General features: G+C 43.2%; 1 protein-coding gene across 1 annotated transcript in view; it reads left to right on the top strand.

Annotated features, from left to right (window-relative positions):
* Positions 1-14,398, top strand: part of RCBTB1 (RCC1 and BTB domain containing protein 1) — a 49,234-nt gene extending 34,836 nt beyond the window's left edge. Inside the window, exons 8-12 of the mRNA XM_040426025.1 lie at positions 162-352; positions 594-720; positions 5,519-5,670; positions 6,191-6,321; positions 13,974-14,398. Of these exons, the coding sequence (XP_040281959.1) occupies positions 162-352; positions 594-720; positions 5,519-5,670; positions 6,191-6,321; positions 13,974-14,114 (742 nt within the window). The 3' untranslated portion in view covers positions 14,115-14,398. The remainder of the gene's footprint in view (positions 1-161; positions 353-593; positions 721-5,518; positions 5,671-6,190; positions 6,322-13,973) is intronic.
* Positions 14,399-14,631: the final 233 nt, after the last annotated feature.

The following is a 14,631-nucleotide window of genomic DNA, read 5'->3' as shown; positions in this document are numbered from 1 at the left end:
GGCTGTAGGATACAATGCTCTACAAGGCACCAGATGCATTTTGGAGCTCCCTCCTCAGTGGCCTGCAGTCTTCAAATGTCTCCTCCACTTTATTCACCTTGTATTGGTTTTAGTGCTTAATATAACCAACCAGCACTGACCTCTATATATTGTTTTTACAGGATAGTGGAAATTGCAGCCTGCCACTCATCCCATACCTCTGCTGCCAAGTCACAAAGCGGACAAGTTTTTATGTGGGGCCCATGTCGGGGCCAGATTATTCTTGCCCCTCACCTCACAAACTTTACTTGTACAGATGATGTGTTTGCTTGTTTTTCGAACCCACCAGTCATGTGGCGCTTGCTTTCTGTAGGTAAGTCATGGCTGCTGATTTTTCCCCATAAACGGTCATCTAGATAATTTGACAAGATCTGTGTAAGAGCTTACAGTCTTACTGATATTTGACAGTTATGGGGAGGTTCAGTTTTGTTCCACCAACTGGCTGATGTGCCATGGCCTTCATTTAAACACTAGAATCATTGCATCTTCTGTGATCACGGGAGGATGGAGTAGGTGTCTGGTGTCACCAGTCTTCTGCTTCTTGTTGACTCTAGAACCTGAAGACTTTCTAACAGTTGCTGAGTCACTGAGGAGAGAGTTTGATGGTGAAGAAACGGCAGACTTGAAATTCCGTGTGGAAGGAAAAGATATTCACGTCCACAAGGCAGTCTTGAAAATCAGGTAACTTTATTAGATCTAATAAACAGTTCGTTGAAAAAGTATTCATACCTCTTGAACTTTTCCATTTTTTTTCACATTGCACCCACAAAGTTAAATGTATTTTATTGGGATTTAGTGATAGACCAACACAAAGTAGCAAGTATGTGTGAAGTGAAAAGAAAATGCTACCCGGTTTTAAAAAAATGTAATAAAAATCTGAAAAGTGTGGCGTGCATTTGTATTCAGCCCTCTGTACTCTCATACCCCTAAATAAAATCCAGTGTGACCAATTGCCTTCAGAAGTCACCCAATTAATAGTCCACCTGTGTGTAATTTCTTAGTAGAACTACAGCTGTTCTGTGAAGGCCTCAAGGTTTGTTAGTGAACATTAGTGATCATACAGCATCATGAGAACCAAGGAACACACCAGACAGGTCAGGGATAATAAAGTTGTGGAGTGTCAAACAGGGTTATGTTATGAAAAAAAAAATATCCCAAGCTCTGAACATCTCACTGAGCACTGTTCAATCCATCATCTGAAAATAGGAGTATGGCGCAACTGCAAACCTACCAAGACATGGCCGTCCACCTAAACTGACAGTCCAGGCATGTGGATCACTAATTAGAGAAGCAGCCAAGAGGCCCATGGTCACTCTGTATCTGGAAGAGCTGCAGGAATCTACAGCTCAGGTGAGAGAATCTGTCCACAGGACAACGATTAGTTGTGTACTCCAGAAATCTGGCCTTTATGGAAGAGTGGCAAAAAGAAAGCCATATTTGAAAGCAAGCCATAAGTGCAGTTTGCCACAAGCAATGTAGGGGACACAGCAATCATGTGGAAGACGTTGCTCTGGTCAGATGACACCAAAGTAGAACTTTTTGGCCTAATTGTAAAACTCTATGTGACTGAAAACAAACACTACACATCACCCTGAACACACCATCCCTACCATGAAACATGGTGGTGGCAGCATCATGCTGTGGGGATGATTTTCTTCAGCAGGGGCAGGGAAACTGGTCAGAGTTGATGGGGAGATGGATGGACCCATGTACAGGGAAATCCTGGAGGAAAACCGTTAGAGGTTGCAAAAGCCTTAAGTGGATCGAAGGTTCACCTTCCAGCAGGTCAATGACCCTAAACATACAGCCAGAGCTACAATGGAATGGTTTACATCAAAGCATATTCATGTGTTAGAATGGCCCAGTCACAGTCAAGACCTAAATATCATTTGAGAATCTGTGGCAAGACTTGAAAATTGCTTTTTAGACGCTCTCCATAGAATCTGACTAAGGCTACTTTCATATCTGTTTTTAATTCAGGTTTTGAGATCCGGCAGAGGATCAGTTTTGTCCCCATTCATTGTCAATGGGGACAAAACTGATCAGTATGAATCGGTTCATTTCAGTAGCTTTTTGGGCCCGAAACAAAACTGCTGCAAGCAGCATTTGTCTGGTTTGCAAAACCTCAAACTGCATAAAAATCAATTTTTTATTTTTTTCTTCGTTACCGAGGAAAAGAAACTGGTCCGGCACGCATTGACTTGTATTGATTTTCATACCGGATCCGGCTGGTTGCGTTTTGACTTAATACAACCTGATCCAGCTGAAATGGAGCCATCTGGATGTAATAAATGCACCAGATCAGTTTATGTGAAAGTAGCCTAAGCTTGAGATATTTTGCAAAGAAGAATGGTCAAAAATGTCAGCCTCTACATGTGCAAAGCTGGTTGAGACATATCCCAAAAGACTTGCAGCTGTAACTGTAGCGAAAGGTGGTCCTACAAAGTACTGACTCGGGGATTGAATACAAATCGACGCCACACTTTCCAGATTTTAATTTAAATTCAAGTCAATGAGCTGGTGCCAGTATATTGCGTACCCTCCGTTTACAGTTCGCAATATTGGCACGGACTGCTTACTGTTATGTGAATGTAGGCTTGCTCATTCTTGAAAAACTGGACTGCTATGGGAAGTTCTGTGCTCAGCATACAATCATGTCCTCCAAAGGTCGCAGATTTTAATACTGAACTTGTCTCTAGTACATCTCAATAACTAGAAGTGTCTGCTCAGTATTGCTTAAGTTGCTATAACCTTGCATACAGTAATGTTAAAGGGGTTGGCTCATTGAGCAGATGGCATTTATCATGTATACAAAGTTAATAGAAGGCAATTACTAATGTATTGTGATTGTTTGTTTATATTGCTTCCTTTGCTGCCTGGATTCATCTTGCCATCACATTATACACTGCTCGTTTCCAGGGGTTACGACCACCCTGCAATCCAGCAGCGGTGGTTGTGCTTACACGCTATAGGTAAAAGCACTGACCCCCTCAGGGGGCTGGGACCCTGGGGGAGCACATAGGCACGCTTGCGCAGCAGCTCCCATCTCGGGCCCCTGCGTATCTGTGCTGCAGCAGTGGTTATAACCTCTGGAAACCAGCAGTGTATAATGTGATGGAAATATGAATCAAGCCAGCAAAGAAAGCAATATGGACAATCACAATACATTAGTAAGTGGCTTGTATTAACTTTTTCTACATGATGAATACAATTTATGATAAAGTGAGACAACCCTTTTTAAAGCTTTAAATGCTATGTACACCTTTTGGAGTCCAAATTATTTTTTTTATCGCATTTAACTTATTTAGGATTAAAATAGTTTTAATTGGCCTTTATTAAAAATATTGAGCTGTTCAGTCACAAAGGGTTAACTGTTTTTCTAAGTATGTGACTGGTACTTTCACCTTCACTTTGTGCCAGTCATCTAATTACCCTTATCTCTAAACTACTAAGAGGCCATAAACACTTATTGAAGCCACATTCTTATCAGTAAGGTAAGGATTGAGCTTTAATGAGTGTTTATAGTGTCAGAGCAGAGATAAGGAGTCTGTCTGTTCCTCAGATGACTGAAAAGATGAAAAAATCCACAGGCAGCTAGTCGAGCATCTCCGCTCTGTACACAAAAAAGGATTCCATATGTTAATAAAGACCAATTGAAAAAAAAGATTTTTAGCTCAAAATAAGTATAATGCAATAATAAAATTTGTCCCCCAATGGTGTAAATAGCCTTCAATTTTTGGTGAAAATGCACCACACCAAATGCTTTCTGTATGTCCTCTGGCACTCACTACTTATTACAATTCTCTCTAAGGAGACGCTCAGCTCAGGGATTCAGCATTTTCATGTAAAAAGCTTACAAACTGTACTCTAGGCTTCTCCTGCTGGATATGTAACATCCCAGAGTATGTCACTAAAACTGTCACCCAGCTTCATGATGTTAAGATGGGAATGTGTTAATATCTTGTGTATTCTGACATTGTATTTATCTGTATTGAATATATTATGCTGTAATATCCATGTACACCAGCAGGTGGCAGCAATATGCAGATAGTCTGTAGGACAGTTTAGTATACCTTGACTGGAATAGACCATTCCAGGCTAGCTTCCCCCATCTGAGGAGGAGTGGAATGTTCCCACATCCTACTTCAGAGGGAGGATAGAAAGTTCTAGGCAGTGTACCAGCCACCCCCTGTTGGGGTAGGCTGTGTGAATAGGAGCTCCCAGAAACAGGGATCCCAACCAAGGATTTAGGCCTCCTTTAGGCCCAAAGCAACCTTCCCAGCCAGAGTTCCTTACCTCAGCTGAAAGACAAAGAAAGCAGCAAGCTTCAGAACTATCAGATCTCCAGGACGCCACCACCATTCCCTGCGAGCAGTCCTGTAAGTACAGATTCCAAATACAAGGAGAAGATAAGTACCTCCATAGCCAGTCAGGCCCAAACAAAGCAGAACCCAAGAAAGAGAAGAAGACAGAGATACCTGCCAGATCTATAGGCTTATGTACTAGATGCAGAATATATATATATATATATATATATATATATATATATATATATATATATATATATATATATATATATATATATATATATATATGAGTGTGGGCAGCACCACTGTCTGTGGGGTACAGTCGGAGTGCCAGCGGCTGAGGCGATCCACCTCCAAAATATAAAAATAAAGAATTCCGCAGCACATCCAGGTAGTAAAGTAGTAGAAAAAAGGCTTTATTCACCAGACATGTGACGTTTCAATCCCATTGAGAGGATTGAAACGTCACATGTCTGGTGAATAAAGCCTTTTTTCTACTACTTTACTACCTGGATGTGCTGTGGAATTCTTTATATATATATATATATATATATATATGCCACATATTGCCATATTGCCAACACCTGCTGGGAGCCTAGACTATTGCTGTAACATTGTATGGATCTAGAGCTGCATAAGATAACCAAGTAAAGACAAGTTGGACCCTATTCTCTGAGTGGAATTCCTTCATTCCTCCATTACTCCTATTTACAACACTCAATTTGTTGCATGTGAGCCAGGATACAGGAGTCCAGCCGTACTAAGGTAGGAGACACCGTTGACACAATACAGAGACAATATCCCCCTCTGGCATTCCTAACCTAGTACATGAGCTCATACCATCTTAAAGGGCCCTTTTACAGTACCTGCGCAAGCTGCAACTGGCGTCACAAACTTAGTTGCATCTAAATCTGACCCACTGCATAGCAGCCCCAATGACCCAGTGTCCTGCTCATTGCAGATTGTAATCAATGTCTTCAGTTTCACTGCTGTGTAATACACACTGTGTATTTTAGCTACATCTTAATTGTCAGTAGATGTTACTTAGTTCAATGGATTCATGATTGTGATTGAATCCCTTGTTAAAACCACTCAATGCAGAGCTCAGAAAGGCCTTCTGGATGTACTATGAAAGGTGTGTGGATATGACGGCACTTTTTTTCTTTTTACAGGTGTGAACACTTCCGCACAATGTTCCAGTCTCACTGGGATGAAAATTCCAAGGAAGTCATAGAAATTAACCAGTTTTCATATCCAGTATACTATGCCTTCTTACAGTACTTGTATACGGATACTGTGGACCTGCCGCCAGAAGATGCTATAGGTATTGTATATGCACTATTTTGTGGAGTAGACCTCCGACATGACTCTTGGCGTCATCAGAGGTGCCCTAGGCATTACAGTTGGTCTATCGGGAACTGACTTTATTAGCCGAAATGGAGGATTAAGGGCTGTATTACACCTGCAGATCATCGCTCCCGAGCATTACTACGAATGCTCGTTAGCGATGATTTGCCTTTGTCATACAGCCCTAAAAGTGCCACTGACTACTGAACAATTGCTCATTTGACGGGCAATCGCAATTTTTATGCATGCTAAAAAATATTTTTTGCCAACAGCAGATTGTGCCATCTGAACAAGCTCTGCTGCCCGTAAATGATTCTGTAAGGGGATGAGCAATGGCATTACTGATCACTCCTCCCCATACTATGGAGGAGATCACTGGATGTAATAGCGGAGGTCTCAATCAGGTCTCCTGACGAGCAGGCGATTTGTTACATGCTTTGGGATGATGTGTGGATTTTAGTGCTATATAACGTTAATGTTCTGCTTTTTATATCCAGGACTTCTAGATCTTGCAACATCCTACTGTGAAAACAGACTAAAGACACTGTGCCAGCATATCATCAAGAGAGGGATAACTGTGGAAAACGCCTTCCTATTACACTCTGCCGCAGTCCGGTATGAGGCAAAGGTGAGTCTTTCAATCGGCTTTTCTTTTACTGAAACAAGCATTTGGTTGTAGGCAGAGGGAATGTCTAAGGACTACTACTATTCAGTCTGTGGATAAGGCCTTAAACTTGAACAGGTCATCTGGTTTGGGGCCTCTAAACCACCCACATTCTTAGAACCCAAACCCATCTGTCCCCACAAAGAATAGTAAATTAAAATTGAACTTGCTAGGGGAAGTGTCTGATGGGTAGAGTTTCATCAGAAAGAATGTGTTCCTTGAGATGCCAAGTTGGAATAACTCTAGGAGATCTCTGGATCCATGTGAGGGGCAGGGCTGATTCTAGCTTTGCTGGGAAGATTGTCATGTATTATGATGATGAGTTCCGCCAATTCAGCTTTCACCGTTGCTTGTTCGGGATTATGGGGTCAGACGGACAGTGAGGATGTCTGGTTAAGGCCTCATGCACACGGCCATTGCTTTTTTTTGCGGGCGGCCGTCAATATAAATGCCTATTCTTGTCCGCAAAGCACGGACAAGAATAGGACATGTTATATTTTTTTAGCGGGGCCCCGTAACGGAGCAACGGTTTGAAGTGAATGGGTCCGCATCTGAGCCGCCAAAACTGCGGCTCGGATGCGGACCCAAACAACGGCCGTGTGCATGAGGCCTAAGAAGGAAGTATTCCTGACGGGTTAGGCCTGTCCCTCAGTGCTCTGAACATCTAACTAGCATGAATAATTAAAGTGGATATTTCTACAACAGGGCCACTAATTTCTACTACTAAGGGCTCATTCACACGACTGTATGAATGGGTCCGCATCTGGTCCGCAATTTTGTGGAATGAGTGCGAACCCATGCATTTCAATGGGGCTGCAAAAGATGTACTGTCGGCACACAATGTACTGTCAGCATCCATTGTTCCGTTCGCAAAAATAGGCATTTCTATAATGGGCAAATTGCAGAATGCACACGGGCGGCATCTGTGTTTTGTGGATCTGCAATTTTCAGACCGCAAAACACTGTGCATTCGTGTGAATGCATCCTTGGTCATTGATTTACTCTGAATGCCTTTAGGCCCCTTGCAGATGAGCGAGTGTCTGTGCGGACTCGCAGTGCAGCTCCTGTCCTAAACTCCCAGCACTGCTGGGTCACATAGCATCATAAATCAATATAATGCTATGTAACCCTTACAGTTCTGGAATGTATTGGATAACACTGACAGCATTGTCACTGTCATCTAATACATTCCAGACCTCTAAGGGTTGCATAGCATAAATCAATATAATACTATGTGACCCCGGCAGTGCTGGGAGTTCAGGCCGGGTGCCTCACTGCGAGTCCGCAGCAAGACACTCTCTCGTCTGCAAGGGGCCTTACAGGCAGCACGTCTGGTTTAATAGAACTAATCATGCTGACAGATGATAAATCTGGTTCTAATTCCGTGATATTTAGCCACGGCACTACAATTGTTTCTCCATATAATTGGAGGTAAACTTTAATGGGAATCTGTGAGGTCCCTTTTGGTACCCTGTTATATTCTGCAGCTTGCAGCCAGAGCTGCAGCTAACGGTCTGATATTAATCAGTAGTGCCTTAAGCCTGATTCACACCCAGGGAAAATGTCTGTGATCAGTGAGAATCTGAGACATTTAACCCCTCAGATGTCAGTCAAATATGACCACGGCATCTCAGAGCGCAAAACCTAAAAGTGCTGCATTTCGGGCCTGGAATGGCACCCCCACACAGTGGTCAGGTGAGTATTTTGTTTGTGAAAGGCCGGAGACTTCTGAGGCTCAATGACTTTTACAGGTATAATCCAATGTAGGTCTGTAGGAGGCAGCACTACATAGCAATATACTGAAACTTCTGTTTGTCAATGGATTTATTTTCATTGATATATAGAAGTAGCAATCTAAGAATGCATTATGCATGGCTTGATTTATATTTCCATCACATTATGTAGGCCCTTAAAGAAAGTATTAAAAAAGTTAACCCCCCCCCCCCCCAGAATATAAATTAAGAAAAATAAACATCATAGGCATACAGTTAAAATATAAAAATGTTTATCCCATATGGCGAACCACATAACAGAAAAAAAAATCCAAATGGCCGGTTTGCCACTTTTTTTTTTTTTTTTTTTTAACTTCACCTCCCTCCAAAAATTGAATAAATACCGATACATACCTCCAAAATGGCTTAAATAAAAAAAAATACAGATTGCCCTCAAAAAATTAGCTCTCATACAGCTCTGTAGACATATCCATAAAAGTTATGGGAGTCAGAATATGATGGTTTTTTCCTTTTTTTTTTTTTTTTTTTTTTTTTTATCACTTCCAGACCAGGCCATTTACCCTTTTCCTGACCAGGCCTAATTTTGCAAATCTGATGTGTCCCTTTTATGTGGTAATAACTTTGGAAGGCTTTTACTTATCCAAGTCATTCAGAGATTGTTTTCTCATGAAACATTGTACTTCATGTTAATGGTAAATTTGAGTCAATATGTTACCTTTTATTTAAAAATAAGAGTTAACAAAAACTTGAAAAATTCACTGTTTTCCAAATTTGAATATCTCTGCTTTTAAGACAGTGATGCCTCATAAAATATTCATTATCATTCCCCCATATGTCTACTTTATGTTGGCATCATTTTGGTAATTTAATTAAATTTATGATGTTGGGCTTAGAATTTTAAAAAGCAATTTTTTTTATTTTTTTTTAAGAATTTCCAAAGTATTTTTTTAAGGACCAGTTCAGTTCTGAAGTCACTTAGTCAACCCATAAATGACCCCATTTTAGAAACGACACCCCTAAAGCTATTCAAAACTGGTTTTAGTAATGTTAACCCTTCAGGTATTCCACAGGAATTTAAGCAAAATGGAGGTGAAATTTCAAAATGTCACTTTTTGCAGATTTTCCATTTTAATAAATTTTTTCCTGGAACACATCAAGGGTTAACAACAAAACAAACATCAATATTTATTACCTTGATTCTGAAGTTAGCAGAAACACGACAGGGCACAGAAGGCAAGGAGCGCCATATGGTTTTTGTAGGGCAGATGTCACAGCAGGTGGGGTTAAGAGGAACTACCAAGTAAACCGCAACAGGTAAACAGACTAGGCCCCAAAGCTAGGGAGGAGGGAATGGTAACCTAACAATCCCTGAGCCTCTCCCTGACTGCTGACAAATGACAAACGTATGCAAATGAGCTTCTGAAGGTGCCCAGGTGCAGCGTTACTGGGCGATGTGCCCAGAAAAACACACCCCTTTCAACCCTCTGGCCCGCCCTTCTGTCCTATTACCTCCACCTCTGCCTCCAGCCGGCGGAAGTCACAAGCGGCAAGAGAAGTCAGGCCGGGAACTGGCCTGCACCTGTGCACTGCTCTGCCCATTTTGGGCAGAGGAACAGCTTTTCATATTGCGCATGCGCCAGCCAACTAAAGACAGCCGGCCCGCTGTCCTCTGGTGCCATGCCACTCGTGACTTTTGCCGGCTGGAGGCGGAGGTGGTTATAGGATAGAAGGGCGGGCCAGAGGGCTGAAAGCGGTGCATTTATCTGGGCACATCGCCCAGTAACTCCGCCCCTGGGCACCTTCAGAAGCTCTTTTGCATACCTTTTAAAAAAAAAAATAATAATTCATGATCTGGACGAGGGACACAGAAAAGAAAGGTACCATTGTAATTAGTGCCAGAGTCTATAACCTGATCTGAGCGGTCTAAAACACTCAGATTAAATGAGACTCCCTTTTAAATAACTGATTTGGGGGGGAAATTATTATTTATTTATTTATTTTTTTTAAATGTGAAGACCCGGCAGCTCCTGCACTCCCCCGGACAAGAAGTGGCAGATTGCTTCCTCAGCTATATACTCAGCGATCTAGAAGGCAGGGACACCCAAGAACGGTCCCTGCCTTCTCTCTGAGGTGCCCTGCTGTCACTGACAGCGGGCCCCCCGCTTGGCAGCTGCACGATTGGCGTGCAGCTGCCATCTCTGAAAGGACGTTCAGAAATGTCCGATCAGAGAGGAACCTGACCGCCCAGGACTTTTTTAGTCAATAAGCGGCCAGGAAGTGGTTAATAATTAAAACAAAGTATACAAATGTGGCATCGCCGGAATTGTACTGACCAAGAGAATGTTATTGGGTCAGTTTTACTGCATAGGGAATGCCATAGAAACAACCCATAAGGCTAGTTGCACACTAGCTGCGGCGTGCACCAGTTTTCTGCCAGTCAATTCTCGGCATACTTGCCAGAATGCGCCTGGATCTCTGCCGGTCCCCCTTATAGTTGGTGGGACCGGGCAGAGCCTTACAAACCCTTGGCAATGCCAAAGTGCGCTAGAGATAGAGTAGGCTGTTCCCTGCCAGATCGTCTCCACTAGTGTGCAACTAGCCTAAAACTGTTGGAATAGGTTTTTGTTTTTCGACCAATCTCTCAAATTTTTTTTTAATTTTTATTTTTTTTCCAGTTTCCACCAATGTGGTATGAAATTGTAAATGGTGGCATTAGAAAGTACCTCTCCTGCAAAAAAAAGTTCTGGCTCTAAGAAGGCAGTGAGTGAAAAATGGGAAATCACCAGGTATAGAAGGGGTTAATAGGTTAAACTAGCTGGCAGTTCTCTGCAACACTGACGGGAAGAGAGCTGCTCCTGTAGTGGGTGCTCTGTCCATAATGTGTTCCGTTGTGGAAGATCAGGTATGAACATTGAGGGACATTTCACCAATTGGTATTGTGGCATACAAAAGTTGCACCTTATGGCACATGTTTTGTGGGAGTGGGCAGGGCTTCATGCAGCCCGCTGCATTTACTAGAAGGCCAGGGCTACACATTGACATGTCGCGTGACACATAGGGCACAACTACACTGCAACATGTGTCGCGCGGCATTGATGTCGCACGACAATTTCTATGATAGTCTATGGCAGGGGTTGCCAACCTGTGGCTCTTGAGCCACATGCGGCTCTTTGCTTCAAGTGCGGCTCTAGCTGTGGAGCCGGGAAGCAGTCAGGCCGGCTCACTCTCCACCCCATGCTCAGATCTCTTTTCCTGATCGGGCACCATTGCTACTTTGCAGTTCCAGCTCACTCTCCACTACGTCCTGATGCACAGTGTGAGAACGTAGTACGTGGAGACACGCACTATGACCTGATGTTGTGCTCATCGGGTAACAGTGGAGAGCGAGTCAGACCTGCAGAGTAGCAGGAGCCCAGTGCCTGATCAGGAGAGGGAAGAGATTGTTTTAAATTATAGAGCTGAGCATGGGGGTCTGATCTGAGCAAGGGAGGTCCTGATCTGAGCAAGGGAGGTCCTGATCTGAGCAAGGGAGGTCCTGATCTGAGCAATGGGGGGGGGGGGGGTCTGATCTGAGCATATGGGGGGGGGGGTCTGATCTGAGCATATGGGGGGGGGGGGTCTGATCTGAGCATATGGGGGGGGGGGGGTCTGATCTGAGCATATGGGGGGGGGTCTGATCTGAGCATATGGGGGGGGGGGTCTGATCTGAGCATATGGGGGGGGGGGCTTATCTGAGCATATGGGGGGGGGGTCTGATCTGAGCATATGGGGGGGGGGTCTTATCTGAGCATATGGGGGGGGGGTCTTATCTGAGCATATGGGGGGGGGGTCTGATCTGAGCATATGGGGGGGGGGTCTGATCTGAGCATATGGGGGGGGGTCTGATCTGAGCATATGGGGGGGTCTGATCTGAGCATATGGGGGGGGGTCTGATCTGAGCATAAATGGGGGGGGGGGGGTCTGCTCTGAGCATAAAGGGGGGGGGGGGTCTGATCTGAGCATAAATGGGGGGGGGGGGTCTGATCTGAGCATAAATGGGGGGGGGGGTCTGATCTGAGCATAAATGGGGGGGGGGGTCTGATCTGAGCATAAATGGGGGGGGGGTCTGATCTGAGCATAAATGGGGGGGGGGGGTCTGATCTGAGCATAAATGGGGGGGGGGGTCTGATCTGAGCATAAATGGGGGGGGGGGGGTCTGATCTGAGCATAAATGGGGGGGGGGGGGGTCTGATCTGAGCATAAATGGGGGGGGGGGGGGGTCTGATCTGTTTTGTCTGATCCGAGCATGGGGGGGGTCAGATGAGGATTGGGGTTCTTATTTAGGAGTCTGATCTGAGGTCTGATGAAAAATATACATTTTTTTTCTCTGCTAATGAAAAATAACAAATATTTTTATCAGACCTCAGATCAGATGAGTATTTTTTTTTTTTTCATTTTTTTTGTTAAAACCTAGGTGCATCTTGTAGGGTGAAAAATACGGTGACTCGTGTGTAAATGTATAGCTTGTGGCTCCTTGTAGTCATACGATTTTTTTTTTTTTTTTTTTTGGGGCTCTGTGTCTGTAAGGTTGGCCACCCCTGGTTTAAGGCTTCTGCCTCTTAAAGGGAACCGGTCACTGATTCGCTTTTTTCAAGTTAGGTAAATTAAATGCTTACCTCATCACTTCCCATTCCTAACCCCACCTCCCGTTACATGAGTGACAGAATCTAAAGATCCTACCCTCCTCCCAAACTTGCGTCTTAAATCCTGCGCATGTGCAGAACCAGTCACCTCACTCCTCCTCACACTGATCATATAATGTATACTGCGCAGCTGCGAGACTTGGGAGAGAAGGGGTGGAGAGGAGCAATCGCAGAGATTGGGTCTTATTTGTTTGTGGGCATGGCTGGACTCATCTCTGAAGCATGGAGGAGACGGGACTCCTCTAAGGTGCATTTACATATATGGCGGGAACATTTATTTTAGGTTTTTCTCTGAACTGATCATTCAGAATAGATTTTATTATCATTATGGCCTCATGCACACGACCGTTCTGTTTTTTGCAGTCCGCAAACTGCGGCTCTGCAAAAAACGGAAGCCACCCATGTGCCTTCCGCAATTTACAGAACGGGCGGCCTATTGTAGAAATGCCTATTCTTGTCCGCAAGATTGAGAAGAATAGGACATGCTATTTATTTTATTTTTTTCGGGGCCATGGAATGGTGCAACGGATGCGGACAGCACACGGAGTGCTGTCGTGTGCATGAGGCCTATTAATGTATTGAAAAGTATTTATAGAAAAGTGAGTAGATAAATAGGCTTAGAAAGTAATGACAGGTTTCCTTTAAAGTGTAACTGCCATTTCACTACTAAGAATGAAATCCCTAAAATATGTGATGCTGAAGGGAAGCTATTCATGAAGCTTTATTTTTCAGTTAATTTTTCCCCTTGCTCTCCTTTACATGAACTAGCAGGGCCAATCAGAATGCAGATGACTTCCCCCACTACCCCAGAGCATCACATACAGCTAACCATAGACAAGCCCTGCGTTACATAAAATCAGTAATTATTTGTTTTAGTCTCTTAATAGTCACATTAAAACATAGGCATTGGTACAAAGGGTCCTCAAAACAAACGGATGCAACACGGATGACATCTGTATTTTTTGCGGATCTGCGTTTTTGCAGACCGCAAAATACATCAGTTCGTGTGAATGCACCCTAACTACTTTTGGTTGTAAAGCAGCACATTCATCGTTGCAAGTAAGTCGGAGCGTACCAGATTCTGTCTCCTGTTAGTTAATGTTATCCATGTTTGATTTTTGCTATGGAGAAATTTTATGTAAAGCAAGGAAGTGTGAATTGATTTTAACATTTATTTTAATTATTTCTTTTTCTCCTTCAGGATTTGGAAGATTTTTGCTTCAAATTTTGTGTGAACCACCTAACGGGAGTGACGCAGACTATGGCATTTTGGCAAATGGATGGCATGCTGCTTAAGGACTTCATTGTGAAGGCCGGACAATGTGGGGGATTCAAGAACTGACGTCACTGCTTCTCTATGGGGGCATAGTTGTATACCTATTTTAAATCCTATATTGGGCATTAAATTGACCATATCAAAAGTAAATGCGTAGCAGAAGTATGTTAACTATTTAAATGAAGGAACAGACTAAAACTTGCATTTTAGGTCTTTTTATAGCTTCCTCAATTTTTCTGTGTAGAAATGTATGATGGCAGTTTTAATTTAATACCAAGTACCTGCTGGATATTGCACAAGCCGCATGGTGATGTGGTTCTGTTCACAATTCACAGAAAATATGCTAAATCAGTGTTCTGACAGTTAATTCTATAGAGGCAGTCTTTTTTTTTATCTTTAGTCTAGGTATTGTCTTTATTTGCACTTTGACTGTCTGGAGTACACTGAGTTTGGCCTCATACACACGACCGTTGTGTTCCGTTCCGCAAAATGGGATTCCATTGTTCCGTGATCCGTTTCCGTTTTTGTTTCCATGTGTCTTCCTTTATTTTTGGAGGATCACCAGACATGAAGGAAAGTAAAA

The sequence above is a fragment of the Bufo bufo genome, chromosome 3 (genome assembly GCF_905171765.1).
Source record: "Bufo bufo chromosome 3, aBufBuf1.1, whole genome shotgun sequence".
Taxonomy (NCBI): Eukaryota; Metazoa; Chordata; class Amphibia; order Anura; family Bufonidae; genus Bufo; species Bufo bufo.
The sequence above is the reverse complement of the archived record's forward strand: the minus strand, read 5'-3'. Positions and strand labels throughout refer to the sequence as shown.